The 24,111-nt window shown below is 46.1% G+C and overlaps 1 protein-coding gene and 1 long non-coding RNA gene across 2 annotated transcripts in view; one reads left to right on the top strand and one right to left on the bottom strand.

The window, feature by feature from the left end:
- LOC121441869 (molybdenum cofactor sulfurase) overlaps positions 1-14,781 on the bottom strand; it is a 46,864-nt gene extending 32,083 nt beyond the window's left edge. The window contains exons 1-5 of the mRNA XM_041643199.1: positions 14,563-14,781; positions 8,584-8,673; positions 5,740-5,806; positions 2,744-3,385; positions 373-449 (exon numbers count right to left, since the gene is read on the bottom strand). Coding sequence (XP_041499133.1) covers positions 373-449; positions 2,744-3,385; positions 5,740-5,806; positions 8,584-8,673; positions 14,563-14,698 — 1,012 coding nt within the window. The 5' untranslated portion in view covers positions 14,699-14,781. The remainder of the gene's footprint in view (positions 1-372; positions 450-2,743; positions 3,386-5,739; positions 5,807-8,583; positions 8,674-14,562) is intronic.
- Positions 221-19,050, top strand: LOC121441870. The gene is made up of 4 exons (XR_005973513.1): positions 221-230; positions 972-973; positions 6,196-6,203; positions 18,903-19,050. It is a non-coding gene; the product is annotated as an uncharacterized LOC121441870 (long non-coding RNA).
- The last annotated feature ends 5,061 nt before the right edge of the window (positions 19,051-24,111 follow it).

Raw genomic sequence — 24,111 nt, forward strand, 5'->3', positions numbered from 1 at the left:
ATACTCTCCATCTGGGGGCAACATGGGTTTGCCAGCAGCTCCCCTGTGGGGCTGTAGAGAAAATCCAGGCAGGCAAGAGCTGATAAGACCTCACCCGGCCCAGGGACCCAGGACCATGCCCCCACCACGCACAGCTATTAATCTTTGGTTCTGGGCATGACCTCTGTTAAAATGTGGTTGTGCCTGGAAAAGCAAAAAAAAAAAAAATCAGCCCTCCCAAGCTCTCCTGAGTACCCTGAAGACATTTAGAATCTGGCTTCACTGCACGGAGAGTCTAGCTACTTAGTGTGTGCCGCTTGTCTCCTCCACACCTATGCGATCTCTTAAGGATACGGCAACGAAAGCTAAGCCCACTTGGGTATGTCCTCTGACCTGTGAGGTGCTCCAGAGCGTCAAATCCATGTTTCAGCGCTATTATAGCAAGGAATGATATGGTGCCATCTTCGAACCTGTAGGGAACAAGCTGTCAATCCACATGCATTCTGTGTTAGGTGAGGGCATTTGGGCATATTAATAGCTCCCTTCTGTGGCTTATAAAACTGGCTCTCCCCACCATGGGAGGAGTTTTGCATGCCAAACCCACCTGGCTGCCTCTGGCCCTAACTAGCTCTGCAGCCTTTACAACTTCTTCACGGTGGGCTGCAGGTGACAGAGGACACTAAAATACAGTCGCTGCCTTGAAATACATCTCGGGAAGAACTTGGACAAACTCTTGAAATACTAAACTCTGACCACCAGAGGGCACCACTGACAGACATTAAGTCAAGCGAGTCCCTGTGAGGCACTTGACAAAGGAGTCTCTAGTTCCAAAGTGTCTGGAAGCACAGGTTTGGGTTAAATACGAAGGTCTCATTAATAACAATGATTGTAACCTTCTTTATTGACAAAGCGTTTGTTATGTTTGCACTTCATAATCATTAACTTCATCAACACTTTCATTAACTCATCTCTGACAGGTCACTGTGCCCCAGGCGTTGTTCCGGGTGCTAAGCACACAGCAGTGAACTGATAAGCAGGCTCCTTTCCCACAGCATCACGGCCTATAAAACAGGGAACAAGGCTCAGCAAACAGAGGCAGAGAAAACAAGCTGCAGTCATGAGGCAGGTTAAACGCAAACACAGAGACGGTGTGGGCAAGCTGAGTCTTTGCTAATGAAAGTCTAAGTGGAGGCTAAGTAAAAGTCAGAAGGAGTCTAACTTCAGAAGATGTCAGCCTGAGAATTTCCACGGGAAAAGGCCTTCTACAGAGAAAGGGAACCTGCATGGTCCTTCACAGAAGCCCAGCGCAGCACCAGGAGGGTCAGGACAGCAGCAGGACAGTGGCAGGAGAAAGGGAATCTGCACGGTCCTTCACAGAAGCCCGGCGCAGTACCAGGAGGGGCAGGACATCAGCAGGACAGAGGCAGGAGATGTTCGATGAGAGATGCTGGACAGCTCTAAGGTGACTTCAGCAAAATCTACACGACCAGGGTGTGGTCAAGAGGATAAAGACTTCAAGGTCACCCTCAGTTGCTGAGTAATGTGGACACTAATCTGGGTTTTGTGATCCAATTGAGAGAGGGGGGGGGGGACCACCTAAGGAGGACAGGCTACAGGGTGATGAGGGAAAGCTTTCACAAACATCCAGATGATAGAAAGCAGGCAGCAGCAGCCATGCACTGAACTGTAAGGTCTAGAAGGTGGAAACATGGTCCGTTCACCCCTTGATACACCTGTGTATTGAGCTTTTCATTTCCAGCTCACTCTAGGGCGTGCAGAGGTGGGCTTAAAAAGGCAAGCAATACTGTCTGTTCTCTGCACATCTAGGTGTGCTCTGGCTAAAAGAGCTCCATCTGAAGCAAAGGAGTGTGGTCTGATGCAGCCCAGCACTCCCATATCTACCCCCTTGAGCTGTTGTCCAAGCCAACAGGTCCCCTAGTTAGCCAGCAGTGTGATGTGAATAAAAATGACCCCAATAGGCCCATAAGGAGTAGCGCTATTAGGAGGTGTGGCCTTGTTGGACTAGGTATGGCTTTCTTGGAGGAGGTGTGTCACTAGAAGGTGGGCTTTGAGGTCTCAGAAGCCCAAACCTGGCCAGTGTGTCACTGACACTTCCTGCTGCCTATGGATCAGGATGTAGAACTCTCAACTCCTTCCCCAGCACCATGTCAGCCTGCATGCGCCCAAGCTTCCCACCATGACTACAATGGACTAAACCTCTGAACTGGAAGGCAAGCTGCAGCCTGCCTTCAGTATTTTGGGTAACTTCTCAGCCTGGCTTGCAGAGGTTGCCACCAACACTGCTTCCCAGGTTTGGGCTTTGGGTTTAGTTAATTCTTGCCGAGGAGCGGAGCAGAGTTCACTCTAGCCACTGGGAAACTGAGTTTGCTGTGAACTGCTTGTGCATGCGTCCAGAGCCGCATCTTTTACGATCCCTGTTTCTCACTATCATCTCTCACCAGTGCCGAGACCAAAGTCCGGCACCCATGGCTTTTCACTCCTTCTTCTTGCAGCTCTCGTCTGCAGATCTGCTCCTCCACCCCGGCGAAGAAGCTACCCACAGGGCAGAGTTCACCCAGCCACCCATGGCACACTCCAGCTGGTCTCTGCCTCCCAAATCTGAGCCCCGCCCCCGACTGTCCTATGGTGACATCGAACTCCCTTGACCTGTGTTCCAGACCTGGGCTCGGCTTGCACAATCTTACCGGTCATTCATGCCAGCTTGCCTTTGTTAAGGACACAGAATATGCCATGGCAAAGTTACCTTTCTGCCACCGACGGCCTGGGGATGTAAAAGTCCTCTCCTGCCAGGTAGGCGGCTGCGGTTCCTCCTCCGAAGTAGCCTTTCCTCAGCAGGGGAGCCACGCGCTTACTGACTAGCAGAGCGCCCAGGCCTGTGGGAAGCCCAAAGATCTTGTAGAAGGAGATGGGGACAAAGTCAGGCTGGTGAGCCGACAGATCCAAGGGGGAGGTGCTGACGTAGGAGGCTGCATCGAGCAGCACAAACCACCTCCCAGGCACACTCACGGGGCTCCTCCGCCCAGACTTGACCTCTTCTATCCATGACAGTGGGTATCTGGTGCCTGAGAAGTTGCTCTGAGCTGGGTAACAGAAGAGGTGTGGGAGCTGACAGTCAGGATCGCAGGCTGCGGCACCCCTTTCCTCCAGTGACCACATGTCCTCTGGCTTGACTGGGGTGGACGTGACATTCATGGCTGAAGCCACCTTCCTCATTCCCACCACAGAGGTATGGTTGTCCGTGAGGTAACAGAAGTGGCTGCCACTGTTCTCTGGGGTCCGGGACACCCACGGAAATGCCTCTGCCACTAGCCTGAGAGCGGCTGTGCTCCCGGCTGTGAAGATCACAGTGTAGTCCTCCGGGGTGGTGTGGAAGTGGGACAGGATCCTGGGAAGAACCACAGTGTCACAGCGGGGCCCCTGCTCCAAACCGAATATTTCCAAGTGTTTTAGGTCTACTCTACAGGGCGTCTCTACCTCCAGGATGCCTAGCCACAGGTGTAGTTGAGGCAGGACAGAGAAAGTCACACCCTAGAGGCTGGCCTTGAACTTTCTATTTGGCTAAGGATAACCTTGAGTTCTTACAAAGATCAAATTTAAACCTCTTGCCTCTGGAGTCCCATCTCTGCTTAGACACAGCAGAATTTACAACACAGGGTTGAAGCTGAAGCTTGCCTAAAACCCAAGAGTTCTGGGTTCACTCACAAGTATTTCATAAACCCACGGTGGTACTGTATCCTGCCAATACCAAAATTCAGGAGGTAGAGGCAGGAAGATGATAAATTCAAGGACATCTTCAGCAACCTAGTTAGTTCAGAGCTAGTCCAAGATACATGAGATCCTGTCTCAAAAAAAAAACAAAACCAAAACCAAAACAACAAAAAAAAAATCTCCAGAGCAGACTCAGGTACAAGATCAGACCTTCTTAATAAATGAATTCCAATTTTTTTAAAATCTGTAAGGGAACTGGAAAGATGACTCAGCATTTTAAAGCTTTTTTTTTTTTTTTTTTTTTTTTTTTTTGGTTTTTCGAGACAGGGTTTCTCTGTGGTTTTGGAGCCTGCCCTGGAACTAGCTCTTGTAGACCAGGCTGGTCTCGAACTCACAGAGATCCGTTTGCCTCTGCCTCCCGAGTGCTGGGATTAAAGGCGTGCGCCACCACCGCCCGGCCTTTAAAGCATTTATTGTTTCTGCAAAACACCCGAGTTTATTCCCAGGCACCCACCTGGCAGCTCATAACCATCTACAACCCCAGTCCCAAGGGTCCTAACACCTTCTTCTGACCTGTGCATGAGGCATGAGCATAGAGCACATACATATACATGTGCTGATATTTTGTTTGTGCTCTAACAAATAAAAACTTGCCTGAAGATCAGAGGGCAGAGATAGGCACCAGTTAGCCACAGAGACCAGACAGTGGCAGCACACACCTTTAATTCCAGCACTCTGGAGGTGGAAGCAGGAAGATCAGGAGTTCAAGACCACCCTGGGCTACAAGAGATTTAACCAGTCTAAAAGAAAAACAGAGCTCATACCTTTGATCCTAGCATTAGGGAAGTGGACAGGAAGTAATACAGCTGGGCAGGGAGGGGAATATAAGGCGGGAGGAGACAGAAGTTTAGCCCCTTTGAGGATTTGATAGAGGTAAGAGCCCTAGTGACTGGCCGCTCTGCTTCTCTGATCTTTCTGCTTTCACACTCTAATAGCTGACTCTGGGTTTTTATTACTAAAAGCAATTAGAATTCATCTACATGTATATATAGGCAAAACACTCATACACATCAAATAAAATAAATAATTCTAAACAAAGTTTTATATCTACAATAACCTGAATATTTTGTACTTTGCCTTCATCTTTGTACTTCTGCCTATTCTATCACCATGAATTTTTAAAATATACTTATTCATTATTTTCTCATGTGTGGGTCTGAATATATGTATGTGCACCATGCATGTGCAGAAGCCCGTGGAACACAGAAGAATAAGATCCCCAGGAATTCATGATGGGCAGTTAAGAGCACCTTGTGGGTGCTGGGAACAAACCTGGGTCCTCTGCAAGAGTAGTAAGCACTCTAACCTCTGGGCCGCCTCTCCAGCCTCTAACACAGTGAACTTTAGTTCAGCAGTCTGTTTTACATTGCTTTTACTACTGCTGCCCTGATCCAAAACGAGCATCACTTTCAAATTTGAAATAATTTGAATTCTGTTGATTTAAGTAACATACCTTGTAGATATTATTTACCAGAAACCAGTTATTATGCGTGGGGAACAATGAAAGATCTCTCTAGATGCAAAACCTAGTGAAAATAATGGGAGAGTTGAGCATAGCGGTGCACGCCTGCAGTTCCAGCGCTTGGACATCGGAGGCAGGAGGACCAGGAGTTCATGGCCAGCATTGCTACAAGGGAGCTAGAGGCAAGCTACCAGATAGCCTGTCTCAAGATGATAATGGGATTATGAAGACATAAACCTGACTTATAAAACAGAAAGAGAAAGGAAAACCAGAAAATGGTGCTTCTTCCTGAAGACACAGCTGGAGCCTGGGCCACTCCTGTCACTCCAGCCCCCACTCAGAGCCGCCATCCCTGCTGTACTTAGGCATACCCTCTGTCTTCTGGACTCCTCTCTATTGCCATTCATATGTTGCTTTTGAACCCCCTCAGAAGGTCTGTGGGACACAGGCCTCTGCTAGAAGGCCCGTCCACCTAGGTAGCATCTTAGGCAGACATCCCTGGGGCTCACCTGTAGCGGACCTGCTCCACGGTGTCATGGGTGAGTTTGCTGGTGATGTTCTGGCTGTGAGGATTGCCTGGCAGGTTACAGAGACAAAGCTTTAATTATCTTTAATTGAAAGTCATAATGAGATGGTCTCTCCCTGTCTTCCTTCAGAGCCCTCTCCCTCCACTTCTCAAGAACTTAAACCGTAAAAGTCACATATGGTCCAACAATTCCACTCCTGGTCCATACTCAAAAGGAAGAAATGCTTATATCCATATAGACTACACAAGTGTTCATACCAGCTCCATTCATAAAGCCAAATTCTGGAAGGAGAAGAAATGGCCAGTGATTGTGAACAGACAGACAAAGTACAATAATCCCCACACAGTGGGCAACTATTTAACAACAAAAGAAAAAGAAAAAAAAAACACTGACTATGACAGGAATGAACATCAAAAACATACTAAGCTTTTTTTATAGTACAGAAGGTACTGTGCTGGTTGTTGGGAGAAAAATTATGCCCACCACTGCAATAGTGGTGTAACTACAATGAAGGCAGCCAGCTGCTTTCTGATCAAGGCCGTGGGATCACATCTGGAACTGTAAACCTGACCAAAAGCCTGTGGCTAGGGATGCCATAGGCCCTGGTAGGGCACCTATAATTGTTACTCTAATAAACAGACACCATGTGTCTTTCAAGCTGCCTTCTAAATATTAGAATTCATGTCCATTCTTTCTACCGCAGCTAGCAGCCTGAGGGACTTGGCAGACATTCCCATTGCTTTTTCCCTCAGGTCAGTTTTTAACCCTGTGTCTTTAGGACCACCTGGACCACCTGGATCTTGAAGCTGCCATTTCTCAGGCTAACCATTCTCCCACAGCTATGGCTTTTGTCAAGGTTGCAGGATGATTTCATGTCTCTTTGCAAATCATAAATGAAAATCAAGATAAAATCCCTTAGGGGCCCCTTCTCTGGGGACTTCCTCAGATTTAAAGAGCTCCTGACTGTCCAGAGTAAAGACTCAAACCCCTGTGTGTACCTGTAGCATAACAGGACTGTCGTGAACAAGGGCATCTTGGGGTGGGAAGACCAAATCCCCTAGAGATAAATAGCTCCTGTGGCCCTGTTCCCTCAACTCCAGAACTTTGAGAATGTATAGCATTAGGTTAGTTACTTGCCCTTTCTGGGGCTCCGTTTGTTCACATGTAAATCAAGATATTGGGAGACTATTCCTGGGGAGACATCAAACATCAGAGGCAGCATTGAGGCAAAAGAAAAATTCCACCCAAGACCAGATTGGAGAACCAGTGAGTTTCCTGAGGTCACTCACAAAAGTGTGGGTCACTCAACGGTAGATACACATCCCCTGGGCAAGTTACAGGCAACTTTACCAACTACAGAATGGTCCCAACACAACCAGTTGTTTTTCTTTTGTATAAACCCTGGGGATCTTGAGAATGCTACTGAATCCTGTGAGCCCGTCCATTAGCCTTCCCCAAGGGACCATCAGTGGGTCCCATCCTGTGAGGAACTCTTACAGGTGACCAGAGGTCCTCTGATTCAAGATGGAGGCCATGTCCTACCTGGAGGAGACAGCTCACAGCTACACTACATAAACTTAATAGCACAACCCATGGCTCTTGGGGTGTCATACAGATGCATGACAATATACATTGCCACATAGTTAGGCAGCACCTGATATGACAAGTGCTCAGTGAGCGGTGTATTGATCAACTGATATCAGCGTCATTTGTCTCTTTCGGTTTATCTTCTGAGCACACTATGCTGATGCTTCCTAGAATAATGGCCAGCACAGCATCACCTACAGAGGCCTGAGTGGCCCTACCCCATCAGCCTATCCATTCAGACTTTCATTCTCCTCCCCTCTGTGGTCCTAGATCCTGGTTTTTGCTGCTACAGCTTCCTGCGTGGTGTCTCCTGTTGTCCCAGTGAATTCTGGCTCATCAGCCAACATCAGCTCCCCTCCCAACCCCCCTAACATGCACACTGCAAACCCTACTGTCTTTCTGCAAACTCAGGTGACCATGATGCCAGCCTCCTTTGTGCATTGCCTTTTGAACAGTTGCTAAGCACATGTAGGGGAGATCGTTTGATGAAGGTCTTGTCCTCCAGGTCTGGACCAGAGTCTCCACCAAGAAAGGAACTATGTTTTCTTCTGATTTCATAGCACAAACCACACACCATAGTGACTCAAGGAATGTATAGCATGAGTGAATGAATGTTCTTCATGCTCCCCTACCCTCTGCTCCCCTACCCTCTGCACCAGACAGTGTTAAACTACCCCAAACATGGCACTTTCTTTTTTTTAATCATCTTTTTTTAAGATTTATTTATTTATTATGTATACAACATTACCCCAAACATGGCACCTTCTTTTTTTATCATCTTTTTTTAAAGATTTATTTATTTATTATGTATACAACATTCCTTCCATGTATTCTTGCATGCCAGAAGAGAGCACCAGATCTCATTATAGATGGCTGTGAGCCACCATGTGGTTGCTGGGAATTGAACTCAGGACCTCTGGAAGAGCAGTCATTGCTCTTAACCTCTGAGCCATCTCTCCAGCCCCCAACATGGCACTTGCAAACTTAAGATTCTCTTCCTGACACCAACCCATTCTGGAAGTGGTCTGTGTATCCCTGAGCTGGAACTTTCTACCTCAAGTACATGTATATGTGCATAGTGACCCAGGGTGCTGGCCTGACCCTTTATCTGACATGGGTCTGATTTGTTCCATGTACCCCTATGTACTCCATGAATCCAACATAACTAAACACAGATTAATTGATTAATCAGCTGTGTGCAGTTGTCTAAAATCTGTGCGTGTGTGTGATATTCCTTACCATAGACATTTTCCATGAGATCCTTAGTAAAGTTTGTGAGCTGGCTCTGGGGAAACAAGGTGGCTCCTGCATGGTCAAGGTAGACAGTTCCTGAAAAATATTAATTACAAATAAAGCTGCAGGTGCTTCTCCACACTTTATGTAAATTTGACCCGTGTGAATACACCAGTACCCATTCTTTTATTTCATTTTGTCTCCATTTGTTTCTTAGTTTGTTTTTGAGACAGGACTTCACATATCTCATGCTGGCCTCAAATTCTCTATGTGGTCAACGAATGCCTTTGAATTCTTAATCCTCCTGCCTCCACCTCCCCAGAGCTGGGACTCCAGATGTGTAGACCACAGACACCTTTCAACACAGCTGGTATCCCTGAATTTCTTGGTGTGTGTTTCTTAATATACACTCGCAGCACTGAGGAGCCTACCTGATAAACAGCCCTCTCACAGCCAGGAAGTGCCCAGCAGACCTTGAGTTTCATGGTCATTCTGGAAGCTGAGTGTTTCCAGGGAAAGGGGAGCTCTGACCTTTCAAATGCATACAATAGGAATAAATCTATTTGTTTTTTAATTCACTTACCAGTTTTTTTGTTTTATTTTTTGGTGGGGTTTTTTTTTGTTTGTTTGTTTGTTTTTTGTTGTTGTTGTTTTTCGAGACAGGGTTTCTCTGTAGCTTTGGTGCCTGTCCTGGAACTAGTTCTTGTAGATCAGAGATCACAGAGATGGGCCTGCCCCTGCCTCCCAAGTGCTGGGCTTAAAGGCGTGCACTGCCACCACCTGGCTTTTTTTTTTTAAGATTTATTTATTTATTTATTATGTATACAGTATTCTGTCTGCATGTATGCTGCAGGCCAGAAGAGGGCACTAGATCTCATTACAGATGGTTGAACTCAGGACCTCTGGAAGAGCAGTCGGTGTTCTTAACCTCTGAGCCATCTCTCCAGCCCTAGTTTTGTTTTGTTTTTTGGTTTTTTGTTTTGTTTTGTTTTTTTGGATAATGCAGGGTCCATTTTTGTTTGCAACAACTTCATCAAGATATAACCCACATACCACACAAAAAAAAAAATCCATCCTCTGTAAGCGGACAGCTTAGTCGCTATAGTGTGTGTATATTACCTAATTCTGGAACATTTTATTCACCGCCCCCCACCATCACCATTATTAGTCATATCTCCACATCCTCACGTAAGTAGTGTCTGAAAATGAGAATGTTATGGTTCCCCTTCATAGGAAGAGGGGGCACATATGTATTAACACAGACAACTGCTGGAGAAGCACACGGGTGATAGCCACTGGCCCTGGGGTGGCACTGCAATGGCAGTGGAGCCCAACGGCAGTGCCTTGGCCGTTCTTCTATCTCATTTGTCATCTTTTGAATTTGATGCCACCAAAATGCATCATCTAATCTCCCCAATGTATTTAAAGTGCTTTCTTGGACAACCATGTTCCAGATGGTCCCATACCCACAAGTATGTTGTGGTCAACACAAATTGAATTTAGTGGATATTAATAATAATAATAATAATAATAATAATAATAATAGACAACACAGAGTTTGGAGGATGTTAAAAGGTGGAAATTAAGTCTGGGAGGAGCTGGGGGAGAAGTGGAGGATGAATATAATCAAAATACATTATATAGAATTCTCAAAGAATTAAAAACATCTTTTTAAAAATAACTCTTTTATTATTCACTGAAGACTGTGAAATACAAATTCACCAGACTGAAAGAAAAGCTTTGGACATCTGATAGTCAATGTACTAAGATGTTCACGTGAGAGCATTGGCTCCTCTTCAATTCCCAGCACCCACACGGTGGCTCACAATTCCAGTCTGAGGGAATCTGATGCCCTCTTGTGGCCTCCACAGGCACCAGCCATGCATGTAATACAGAGATGTATGCCAGACAACATGCCCATCCACGCAAATACATCCTTAAATTTTAATTATAACCCTTAGAAAGATCTTCAGGCGAAGATCAAGGTGAGACCCCGACTCTGAGGAGCACTGTTCATCTTGCTCAGAATCTTCCAAGAAACTAGGAAGTCATTCAGGAAGATCCTGCTTTGTTTGGCTGGGGTTCAATGGTTAATCTTGCAAAAGAAGGCAACTGAGTTAGGTGAACCAGAGATCTGATCTTAGGAGGCCAACAGGGTAAATCCAAGTTAACCAGCCAGAGAGAATCTTGGCTCACCCCCCCCCCCAGGCCTTTCTGGACCCCTGTTGTGACATCTGCAAGAGGAATGATGGTTTAGTAGGTAGTTGACAGTACCCGGCTGGATGCCTGGAACACAGTAAACACAGTTTTCAGAGTGAAGAAAAGCAGGCAACTGATCCGAAAGCCAACTAGCTTTAGATCTGTTTAAAAAGAGAAGTCAAACAACTTTTAGTTTCTTTGATATACTTGGCTATTTCATTAGCTATCTGGTTCTAAGAAATTAATATTCAGAGATAGATAGAGAAGAGGTGGGGGGAAGGGGGAAAGAGAAAGAGGGAAGGAACTGGGAGAGGAGGAAGGAGAGAGAGAGGCCAGGATTTCTTCTGGGCCATGCACCTTTAATCGCCAGTCAGCACCTGATGCTGGACGACCTGCTCCAGTCACAGCTGGATACTCAGTATACCCCCTTCATTAGGGCCAGGAAACCCCTAGCCAACTAATCAACCAAAACATTTCGGCTCCTACAGTGTACACATTTAATTGCTCACAGTCACCAATTAAGCAGGTACATTTTCAACCCCACAGAAAATCTTCAAGGCGGGAAAGAAGGTGTGGGGGCTAGACCATTCTAGCTCGTTGGGTTGGTGGTTACTCCCCGGACCTCTCTCCAGCTTATTTCTATGGAGAAAAAGGTGAATAAGCACCAGTGTTTTCAGAGGTAGGAAAAAGCACCTGTTTAGTTCACAGACTTCTACTTCAGGGATGGAAAGGTTTCTCAGTGGGTAGAGCAAGCACAGCTCAAGCCTGAAGTCAGAGTTCCATCCCTGAGGTGGGCAGAAGAAAGCTGGGCATGGCAGTGCACACCTGCAGGGAGGTGGAGGCGGGGTTCACTGGCCATCCAGCCTAGACAGTCAGCAGACTCCATACCAGTGAGACCCTGGATAGTGGTATATTATTTGTATTTTGATAAATAAGTCTTGCCTGAAGACCAGAGGCAAAGATAAAGCCACTAGAGGTCAGGCAATGGTGACACACATCTTTAATCCCAGGATTTGGGAGATAGAAGCAGGTGGATCTCTGTGAGTTCAAGGCCACCATGGGCTGCACAATAACAATGCAGAAATAAATCCAGGTCGTGGTGGCCTACATCTTTAATTCCAGTACTAAGGAGTCATTTGCCTTAATCCCAGCACTAGAGGGAATATACAATGGGAGGAGAGAGAGGCTGTTTTAGTTTGCAGCCGCCCAGCCTTAGTAAAGGGAAGATTTCTCTAGTGGCTTGGCTGCTTTGCTTTTCTGGTTTTTTGGGTTGAACCCCAATTTCTGTCTCTGGGTTTTTATTAATCATGCTAAACCCTGCCTCAAGAAATAAGGTAGAGTGATAGGGGAAGACACTTGCCACGTTCTTTTGTCTCCATACACACCAGTGCACACACAAAGTGTATTTCAAGCCAGGGTGGTGGTACACATCTTTAATCCCAACACCCAAGAGACAGAGGCAGATGATCTCTGTGATTAAAGGCTAGCCTCGCCTACATAGAAATTTCCAGGCCAGCACAATAAACAGATCTCTCTCTCTTCCTTCCCACCCCCTCTCTCGGGGGGGGGGGCGTGTCTACCTCAACCACAATGCATTCAGGGAATTCTCTAAATAAATAAAAAGGATCCATCTGGGTATAGTGACTCTCACCTGCAATCCTACCACTTGAGAGGCTGAGTCAGGAAGTCGTCACAAGATTGAGGCCAACCTGGGCTACAAAGTGAGTTCCAGGACTGAGTGCAGAGTGAGACTATCGGAGGAGGAGGAGGAGGAGGAGGAGGAGGAGGAGGAGGAGTAGGAAGAGGAGGAGGAGGAGGAGGAGGAAGAGGAGGAGGAGGAGGAGGAAGAGGAGGAGGAGGAGGAGGAGGAGGAGGAAGAGGAGGAGGAGGAGGAGGAGGAGGAAGAAGAAGAAGAGAGAAAGAAAGTTAAACAACCTATATACCATCACCATGGATGTTAAAAGGCTTCAAATGCCAACCTGGAGGAGTGGCTACTACCAGCTAATGTCAAGTTTGGGTGCAGCTAGCTGAGGGAAAGGAGCCAGAGGGACGTGTACATACCTTTATGAAGCGCTGAGGGTGTGAGAGATCAGGGTCGGAGAGGATTTGAGAAGACTAGGGATCCATGTCACAGAAATAATTACTCCCTAGGCTCTGGAATTTGCTTCAGAAAATGAGGGGCCTGCTGCCCTCTGCACCTGCGGGTATTCATATCAGACTACTTCTGATTGGTAGGCAATTTCCCTAGTAAGTGCAGGGGAGGGAGGGAAGGACAGAGGTAGCAAAGAAGCTTGTCTGTCTCCAGGCAGTGAGGAAGCACGGGAAGAAGGGGAAGAAATAAGTTGGAAGGCTCCGGCTACAGAGTAGAGAGGAGGTCTCAGCTCCCCCACGCCCCCAAAGAATAATTAGTTACTATTCCAAGACTAGTAAAAGGCTGTTCTGCCACACACAGCGGGGACAGGCACCCCGAGGGATCAAACAAGCCGGTGTACCCTGGCCCGTGACCTTCCTGCTCCACCGTAGGTTCTAAAGTTTGCTGAAGCACCCCCCTTCCCAGTCAAGTTCCAGGACTAGTGGTGAGTTCTCAGTCTGCAGCAGTAGGCCGGGCTACACCTGCAGTTAATCTGAGCTTAATTCCCGACTCAGTCAACAGGTTCCACCTGTGATCCTAAAGTGTGTGACCCGGTCCTACCCGTGAAAGCTCAAATTGCATGCTTCTCGAATTCCTCCAGTTTCCCAGCAAGCCAGAGCTCATGTAGAGCATTGCTCTGGCAACAGAAGAGAGAAAAGTGAGGCTTGGTGCCAGGCGAGCTTGGGGCACGCCTTTAAGTCCAGAGCATCAGGAGCAGAGGAAAGAGGATCAAAAGTTCAAGGCAAACCTCGACTACGAAACGAATTCAAGGCCAACCTGGACTACGTGACTACACAGAACCCTGTTTTTTTCTTTCTTCCTTCCTTCTTTTCTTTCTTTCTTCTTCTTCTTCTTCTTCTTCATCATCATCATCATCATCATCATCATCATCATCATTATTATTATTATTATTATTATTATTATTATTATTATATTTGGTTTCTCTGTAGCTTTTGGAGCCTGTCCTGGAACTAGCTCTTGTAGACCAGGCTGGCCTTGAACTCACAGAGATCCGCCTGCCTCTGCCTCCCGAGTGCTGGAATTAAGGGTGTGCGCCACCACCTCCCAGCAGAACCCAGCCTAAAATATCAACAGTAATAGTAATAATGTTTCAAAAAGAATACAGAGAAGACATCCCTATAGAGAGAGGGTCGTGGCCTTGAGAGACCTGTCTGCTGATCGCTGTCTCGGCAATCGCTGGTCACCACCACAGAATCACTTTTCCAAACTGAATATAGTGGCCTTCCGCGCACCCCTGGCATGTATGGGACATCCGAGAAACACCTCTGCTCAATATTATGAATTGTGTGACCTTGGCTGAGACGGGGTCTTTAGGATGGGGTATTCTCCCAGCAATAGAGGCGGGCAAAGGCTCTATTTGAAGTGTGTGGCGGGACCTAATGAAAGGCCAGGCTGGTCTCGTACCACGGAGCAGTTGTACAATTGTAGCAAGAAGTTTGTTGCTGCTGAACGGACAGCGCGGAGCCGGCTACACCCACACAATCTCTCCCAGACTTTCGATTCCAGAGGAGTCCATCTCTCCTTGGCCTTTTAGCTAAGATCACGTGCAAAGGGCACCCCCAAATGAGATAGCGCCCCCCGCACGCTGGTTCCAGCCCCGCATGCCCCCATGTATTCCCGCCCCCACCCCTCACCTGCTAAGCGGCCGAACTCCAGGTCCCGCAACTCTCTGCGCAGCCCGTAGCCGTGGGCCAGGCGCGATGCGATGGCTTCTGGATGGCGCTGGAAGGCCGGGGACTCAGGTCCCCTCTCTGTAGCTCCGCAGGACATGATCCGCGCCTGCCGTCTGAAGGGTTCAGGCCACCCAGCCCGGGAAGTGCGCGAGGCCAGCGACTCAAACCCGGCCGGCAGAGAGTGACTGGGGTCCCCACCCAGGGGCGGCGCCTCCCGGGCCAGCCTCCTCTCAGCGCGCTGAGTCACCGAGCTCTTTCATTCCTAAGCGGCCTTTGACCGCCTGGGACAGGACCCAGCTACGCTCTTCGCGGTCTCGCTACTCAGGTGACATCCAAGACACCTGGGCGTGAGTCCTGGCATATCCCCGCGCCACTGAGGCAAGTGGAAGGAACAGCGGAGTGCATGCCTTCTCACTAAGCAGATGTGACCCCGGTTCTCCTGGCCCAGAACCGGGGACCCTCGCCCCTTGAGCTCCAGACTCGCAAGGGAAGGACACTTGAACTGCTGTGGTCGCCAGCGCCCCGCGTTTCAGAGCAAAACCACTGGGCTGCTTGATAAACTCCCAGCGATTGTGCAACCTCGGAGCCCGGAAGCTCTAGTGTGACCCAGTCCAGCGCTGCTAGTGGGATGGGCTCTCCCTCCTGCACCCCGACGGCTCAGAGCACAGCGACTGTGTGCCAGGGCACTGCTGAGAGAGTCAGGCAAACCAACCAGCGCAGAGTAGGGACCAAGGACAAGGAGGAGACAGGTGTGCCGCGTGCCACCAAGATCTGAAAAGGACTGGGATGGGAAGGTGATTAGTTATGCAATCCCTGATGGCACGGGAAGTGTGCTCAGACAAGGCGTGGTGAGGAACTAAATTAGGAGGGCTTCACTAGGACACGGTTCTCAGGACTTCCATGTACTGAGGGATTAGGAAAAAGGCTCATATCCCTGCACAACGGAGAACCCAAACTGAGGCCAGAAGCCAACAGCTGGGAGACCAGAGGGGGAGCCACCACGCCCAAGTTTGAAGCCTGGGTCAAGGTCAACCACTCCCAACCCAATGTTCTGGGTTAGAACCAAAAAATGCAGTGGGATGGGTGCTGGTGGCAGAGAAGCCCAGTGTTAAGTGCGCCTTCTTGCTTGGTGCTGCTTAACATTTGGACAGGAGTGTCCTGGCCGGAGCAGTGAGGTTATGAAGTCCAGAGAGTGCAAAAGTAATGGAATTCAGGGACAGTGAGGTCCCCAACACTGGCTCAGGGATTGGGAGACCGGGAGCTCAGGCACAGAGAAGCAAAGTGGGGCTCTATCCAAGCCATTTAAGTGGAGATTGTCAGTCAGTACTAAAAATGATAACGTCAGGCTGGAGAAACAAGACTCATGGAAGGCTTGAGTGGGTGCCTCAGGGACACAGAAAAGAGGTCAGAGTGGTGACAGTGGGACAGAGAAAGTACAGGGAGGAGAACCAGAGGTCATAGCAGCCCATGAGGGCTAGCATAACGTGCTCTACTGTGACCTAGTGAGGTCAGTTCTGTCAGAGCTGCCTTGCAAGGGCCAGCTCAGATGGAGAAGCAGCTCACGCATGGGCAATCTCCGGAAGACCCTCGCCTATTGATCTTGGAGGAAGTCGGGGGTCCAGGCCTATCTATCATCATGAATCAAATCTCCAAACAAGTGAGCATGAGGTTGGGGTGGGTGTTTCCTAAAAAGCGAATTTGGTTTAGATCATGCATATAATTCTGTACATCCACCTAAGTAGCATGGGCCTTCTCCCTAAAAGAGAAGCTGCAGGTCTAACTATTGGGGTGGTTTGGAAATCAGAAGAGGGCCAGTTGAGCAATGGTGTAGCTTTCTTTCCAAAGCATTGCAGTTTAGTGCAGTAGAACGAATGTTGACAGCAATGGAAAGAAAAACACAGGAAGCTCCCTCCCCAGAGGGACTGGAGATCCAGACCTTTTCTGTGGGTAGAAGCTGGAAAGGCAGCTTGGAATCATGAAGCGATTGGGAACAAGGGTCCATTATATTTATATTCATAATGTACCCAAGAATACTAGCAGAACATAACTCTCAGAGTGGGCACACCCAAGTGGGCTCCTCCTAGAGCTGTTTTCCTGGAGTTTGATTTCTCCTGCATTCACTCAGAAGCCACCCCTCCTCTCTTCCTTCTGTGCTGGGACACCTCACCTCCCTCCGACTCTTTGCCTCTCAACTCTATACAACCAAGAAGAGGAAATGATATTAGTCATTCTACATAGCAAATGACAGGTAACAGATTTGAGGATGCTCCCTGTGGGCTTATTTGCCTTAGCAAATCAATGATACACTCCCTAATTCTGTAACTGGGTGACAATGAACCCTGCTAGGTGTTGTGAACAAATGAAAGCCATTCTGGGGTTAGGGGTGTGGCTCTGTGGTAGTGTTTTCTGGCATGGGAAACCCTGGATTAGAACTTCAAAGCAGCAAGTGGGGAGGGAAAGAGGAGGGAGAGTGGAGGGAGATGGGGGGAAGGAAGCAGAGAGAAGAAAGACTAAGACGCGGTGGAAACTGTGACTCCAAACCCAAAGGGCCTGGGGGCGGGGGGGATTCATTTTCCAGCTTCTCATTATACTGAATATAGGCACAATCCTAAATTCCAGCCAAGGATATTGGACAGAACTGTGTGGGACTTCAAGAAACTCCCTTAGTTAGGGAAAGGTCTTTCTCCTCTTTCTTAGCTGGAATGCAGAGATCATGGCAGGGGGCCAAGCAGCTGGCAGGTGGAGGAGGACTGGGGCAAGTTAAAAGCCTGGGAGTCTGATGTTGTTAATTCCCTATCCATTCTGGGCTGCCTAATTTGACTCATTTTATTTGAGAAATAGTCTATCTTGTATAAAGGAGAAAGGTAATTTTGCATTTTCTTTCATACACAGTTGAAGTGGAAACCAAATTAATACTTTAATATTCTTTTCCACTCACAGAGATCAAGGGAAAGTTTGCCCACGGTGAGAGCCAGAAAGAGCCCAGATGCAAAGCTTCATCCACAGATCCCTCAAGTGGAGGTTCTGAGCAGCAAGTGGTGGCCTTCAAGAATATACAGAACTCAGTCAAGCCAATCAGTTGGATGATCAGTGGCTACTTGCTGCAGGGAGCCCTTGAGAGAGCTGGCAGAGCTAACATCAGATGGCAGGAGGATGCCTTCCGACTTGGTTCCATAACAAAGGGTCCACCTATAAGTTCCAGAGAGGTCTGAGTGGGTCCAGGGTTCTTCAAACCTTCCAAACCAAAGCAGGACCATCCATTCTTTCTCTCCCTTTCCTCCAGCCTCATGATCCCTGCTATCTAGGTTTCTTGCTTGTGATGTCAGGAGCCTCCAACTAAGCCACCTGCTATTTGTTAGAAGGGGAAGAAGTAGCCAGGCGGTGGTGGCGCACGCCTTTAATTCCACCACTTGGTAGGCAGATCTCTGTGAGTTCGAGGCCAGCTCTGGTCTCCAGGACAGGCTTGAAAGCCACAGAGAAACCTTGTCTCGGGCTGGAGAGATGGCTCAGAGGTTAAGAGCACTGACTGCTCTTCCAGAGGTCCTGAGTTCAATACAGACAGAACACTACATATTTTATTTATTTTTTTAATATTTATATATTTATTATGTATACGATATTCTGTCTGTGTGTAGGTCTGCAGGTCAGAAGAAGACACCAGACCTTATTACAGATGGTTGTGAGCCACCACATGGTTGCCGGGAATTGAACTCAGGACCTTTGAAAGAGCAGGCAATGCTCTTAACCACTGAGCCATCTCTCCAGCCCCGAGCCATCTCTCCAGCCCCGAGCCATCTCTCCAGCCCCGAGCCATCTCTCCAGCCCCTCATCCTTGTCTCACGCTTTGGAGACACCGCTGTCCCCTCTCACCGCTTGCTGCAGCCATGGTCAACCCCACCGTGTTCTTCGACATCGCAGCCGATGGCGAGCCCGTGTCTCCTTCGACAAAGTTCCAAAGACAGCAGAAAACTTTCGTGCTCTGAGCACTGGAGAGAAAGGATTTGGTTCTTCCTTTCACAGGATTATCCCAGGATTCATGTGCCAGGGTGGTGACTTCACATGCCATAATGGCACTGGCGGCAGATGATCCATCTATAGAGAAAAATTGAGGATGAGAATTTCATCCTGAAGCATACAGGTCCTGGCATCTTGTCCATGGCAAATGCTTGACCAAACACAAACGGTTCCCAGTTTTTTATCTGCACCACCAAGACTGAGTGACTGGATGGCAAACACGGGGTCTTTGGGAAGGTGAAAGAAGGCATGAACATTGTGGAAGCCATGGAGCGTTTTGGGTCCAGGAATGGCAAGACCAGCAAGAAGATCACCACTTCCGACTATGGACAACTCTAATTCTTTTGACTTGCGGGCTTCTTACCCACCAGACCATTCCTTCTGTAGCTCAGGAGAGCACCCCAGCCCCATCTGCTCGCAGTACCCTGTAATGTCTGCTCTCACTGAAGTTTGGGTTCCATATTTTCCTCATTCCCCTTCAAGTCTAGCTGGATTGCAGAGTTAAGTTTATGATTATGAATAAAAACTAAGTAAAAAGAAAAAGAAACCTTGTCTCAAAAAACCACATAAATACAGACAGACAGACAGACAGAACGGGAAGGAGTAACAAAACGCATCCTTTGGTATTCCGTCTACAGATTTGCCTGTTCATACCTTTTCCCATTTAGAGAGCATACAGGGAATTTTGAAACATATAAAAAGAGAGTACAATGACCCCAATGCCCAGAGTGAAGTCATCTCATGGAACTTTATCCAAAATTGACCATATACTTGAACACAAAGCAAGTCCCAATAGATACAAGTAAATTAAAATAACACCCTGCATCCTATCTGACCACCACAGATTAGAGCTGGATATCAGGAACAGAAAGTAAACAAACTCATGGAAACTGAACAACTCATTATTGAATAAATATTGGGTCAAGACAAGCTAAAAATGAAAGTAAAAACATTTTAGAACTAAATGAAAACCAAAATAAAACGTATCTTAAACCTTTGACACAGTGAAGTTCTAAAACGTTCATAGAACACAGTGCCTACATGAAAACAAATGGAGAGATCTCATATTAGTAACTCAACAGCACACCTAGGAGCACTAAAATAAGAAGCCGTACCACCCCAAATGAGCCAAGGGCAGGAAATAATCAATAAAATAAAAAATAGAAAAACAATACAAAGAATTAATGAAGTGAAGAGTTGGTGCCTTGAGAAAATCATTAAGACTGATAAATTCTTAGCCAGACTAACTGAAAGATGGAGAGAAGACACAATGAAATCAGAGATGAAAGGAGTAACACCACAACAGACACTGAGGAACTCCAGAGACTCTTAGGAACATACGCCACCAAACTGAAAACCTAAAAGAAATGGATACAATTGATATATACCACCTACCAAAGTTAAGTCAAGATCAGATAATCAATTGAAATAGACCCAAAGCTCCCAGTTAAGTAGAAGGCAGTCATTAAAAGTCTAACCCGCCCCCCTCACAAAAAAAAGCCCAGGGCCAAATGGCTTCAGTGCACAATTCTACCAGACCTTCAGTGAAAAATTAACACCAATACTCTCAAATTATTCTTCAAAATAAAAACTTTAGGAACACTGCCTAATTATTTTTACAAGAGGGAAATTATTGATACCTGAACCACACAAAGATCTAACAAAGAAAATTACAGACCAATATCCCTTCTGAACAAAGGCAAAAAATCTCAATAAAATACTTACAAGCCAAATCCAAGAACACATAAAAAAGATTAAAAATGATCAAATAGGATTCATCCCAGAGATACTGTGATAGTTCAGGATTGGTAAATCAATAAACATAATCCACTACATAAACAAAATGAAAGACAAAAACCACATGATCGTCTCATTAGATGTAGAAAAAACTTAAAAAAAAAATCCAACATCCCTTCATGATAAAAGTGCCAGAGAGATAAGGCATGGTGGTGTATGCCTTAATCCCAGCACTCAGGAGACAGAGGCAGGCGGACCTTTGTGAGTTTGAAGCCAGCCTGGTTTACAGAGCTAATTCCAGGACAGGCTCTAAAACTATACAGAGAAACTCTGTCTTGAAAAAACAAAAATAAAAAAATGAAGGAAGGGAGAGAGGGGGCGGACAGAGAAAGAGAAAGAAAGTTAGTTGCTGTGGTCATGGTGTCTCTTCACAGCAATAGAACACTGACTAGGATACCAAGGAAAAAGTCTTCCAGACACAACTGTGATGTGGGAGTCCCCTCTGTGTGTTGCTTATATTAGTTAAAGAATAAAGAAACTGTGTTGGCCTGATAGGGCAAAACTTAGGTAGGTGGAGAAGACAGAACTGAATTTAGGGAGAAAGAAAGCAGAGAGAGACATCATGGTGCCTCTGTCTGAGACAAACATCGGTTAGAATCTTTGCCTGTAAACCACTGCCATGTGGCAATACACAGATTACTAGAAATGGGTTAAATTAATATATAAAAGTTATCCAATAAGAAGTTAGAGATAATGGGCCAAGCAGTAATTTAATTAACACAATTCCTGTGCGGTTATTTCAGGTGTAAGCTAGCCAGGCGGCTGGGAACTGGGCAGCAGGAAGAACAAAAGGCCCCCTCCTTCCTACACAATTGGACTGATGCACATACAAACTCACAGACTATGACAGCATGCACAGGGCCTGGAGAGGTTCCAGCCAGTTGTGGTTCCATTGCTGAAAGGGGAGGTGGACACTAGTTTCCATCTCTAATCAATAAGCTGTTCATCTCCAATTGGAATCTGCTTGCAATGGAAAAAATAGCTTTCTCCAAGGAAGCCTCAAACTTGAGAACAGGCCCATGCCCAGCATGAGATGCCAACACAAATGAACTTAATGGTAGGTATTGGCAGACTTTTTGTCTCATATTGCTTTGTTGTGTCAGGCTTTTTTGTTTTTGTTTTTTGTTTGTTTTTGTTTTTTTGAGATAAGGTTTCTTTGTAGCTTTGGTGTCTGTCCTGGAACAAGGTCTTGTAGACCAGGCTGTCCTCGAACTCACAAAGATCTGCCCACCTCAACCTCCCGAGTGCTGGGATTAAAGGCATGTGCCAACACTGCCTAGCCTTGTCAGTTGTTTGTTAATGGCCTTTTGTTTATATATTATAATTTACAATTTTGTGTCTCTGGATTTTATTTTTGTGTGTATTTTTTTTTTATTTTTTGTGTGCCTTTTCTTTCTTTCCTTTCAAAAAATTTCTGATGTTTGTTTTCTAAAGAGAAAGTGTAGAGCTGGGTAGGAGGGAAGGTTGGGAGGACCTGGGAAAGGGAACAATGTTCAGAATATATTACAAGGAAAGAAACATTTTTAATTAAGAGAGAGGGAGTGAGAATTGAGAATTGGCTGTTTTTGCAGAGGACCTGGGCTCTATTACAGTTATCCACATGGTGCTTAACAGCCATATGTAGCCCCAGTTCCAGGGAATCGAACATCCTCTTCCAGCCTTTCTGGACACCAGGCATGCAAATGGTAGGTACACAGATATGCATGCAAGCAAAACATAAACACACATACCATTCAAGAAATCTTTCTATTAATATTTATTGAGCTCTACATTTTTCTCTGCTCACCTCCCTGCCTCTTCCCTCCCCGCTTCAATCCTCCCCCAAGGTCCCCATGCTCCCAATTTACTCAGGAGATCTTCTCATTTTATACTTTCTACTTCCCATGTAGATTATATCTATGTAAGTCTCTCTTAGTGTCTGCATTGTTGTCTAAATTCTCTGAGATTGTGCTTTGTAGGCTGGCTTTCTTTGCTTTATGTTTAAAAACCACCCACCTATGAGTGAGTACATATGATAATTGTCTTTCTGGATCTGGGTTACCTCACTCAAAATAACGTTTTCTAGTTCTATCCATTTGCCCGCAAAATTCAAGATGTTCTTATTTTTTTCTGCTGTGTAGTACGCCATTGTGTAAATGTACCACATTTTTCTTATCCATTCTTTGATAGAGAGGCATTTAGGTTGTTTCCAGGTTCTGGCTATGACAAACAAAACTGCTATGAACATAGTTGAGCACATGTTCTTGTGGCACAATTGAGCATCATTTGGATATATACCCAAAAGTGGTATTACTGGGTCTTGAGGAAGGTTGTTTCCTAATTTTCTAAGAAATTGCCACACTGACATCCAAAGGGGTTGTACCAGCTTGCATTTTCACCAGCAATGCAAAAGTGTTCCCTTTTCCCCACAACCTCTCCAACATAAGTTGTCATCAGTGTTTTTGATCTTGGCCATTCTTACAGGTGTAAGATTGAATCTCAGAGTTGTTTTGATTTGCATTTCTCTGATGACTAAGGATGTTGAGCATTTCCTTAAGTGTCTTTCAGTCATTTTAGATTCCTCTGTTGAGAGTTCTCTGTTTAGGTCTGTACTCCATTGTTTTTTTATTGAATTATGTGATCTTTTGGTATCCAATTTCTTTTTTTTTAATTTTTTTGTTTTTGTTTTTCAAGACAGGGTTTCTCTGTGGCTTTGGAGCCTGTCCTGGAACTAGCTCTGTAGACCAGGCTGGCCTCGAACTCACAGTGACCCACCTGTCTCTGCCTCCCAAGTGCTGGGATTAAAGGCATGCGCCACCACCGCCCGGCGGTATCCAATTTCTTGAGTTCTTTGCATATTTTGAAGATCAGACCTCTGTCTGATGTGGGGGTCAGTGAAGATCTTTTCCCATTCTGTAGACTGTCGTTTTGTCTTGTTGATCATGTCCTTTGTTTTACAGAAGCTTTTCAGTTTCAGGAGGTCCCATTTATTAACTGTTTCTCTCAGTGTCTGTGCTGCTGGGGTTATATTTAGGAAGTTGTCTCCTGTGCCAATGCGTTCAAGTGTACTTCCCACTTTCTCTTCTATAAGGTTCAGTGTGGCTGACTTTATGTTGAGGTCTTTGATCCATTTGGACTTGAGTTTTGTGCATGGTGATAGATATGGGTCTATTTTCATTCTTCTACATCTTGATATCCAGTTATGCCAGCACCATTTGTTAAATATGCTTTCTTTTTTTATTTGATATTTTTTGCTTTTTTTTTATCAAAGATCAGGTGTTTGAAGATGTGTGGATTGATATCTGGGTCTTCTATTCAGTTCCCATTGGTCCTCCTGTCTGTTCTTACGCCAGTACCAGGCTGTTTTCAGTACTGTAGCTATTTAGTAGAGTTTGAAGTCAGGGATTATGATGCCTCCAGAAGTTCTTTTATTGTTTTGGCTATCCTGGGTTTTTTTTTGCCTTTCCATATTAAGTTGAATACCGTTATTTCAAGGTCTTTGAAGAATTTTGCTGGGATTTTGATGGGCATTGCGTTGAATCTGTAGATTGCTTTCTGTAAGATTGTCATTTTTACTATATTACCTTCAAAGGATTTTTTTTAAATATTTATTTATTATGTATACAATAGTCCAGAAGAGGGCACCAGACCTTATTACAGATGGTTGTGAGCCACCATGTGGTTGCTGGGAATTGAACTCAGGACCTTTGGAAGAGCAGA

Source organism: Microtus oregoni, unplaced genomic scaffold, assembly GCF_018167655.1.
Source record: "Microtus oregoni isolate MIOR12 unplaced genomic scaffold, Mior012 000082F_ref0000272, whole genome shotgun sequence".
In the NCBI taxonomy this organism is placed as follows: domain Eukaryota; kingdom Metazoa; phylum Chordata; class Mammalia; order Rodentia; family Cricetidae; genus Microtus; species Microtus oregoni.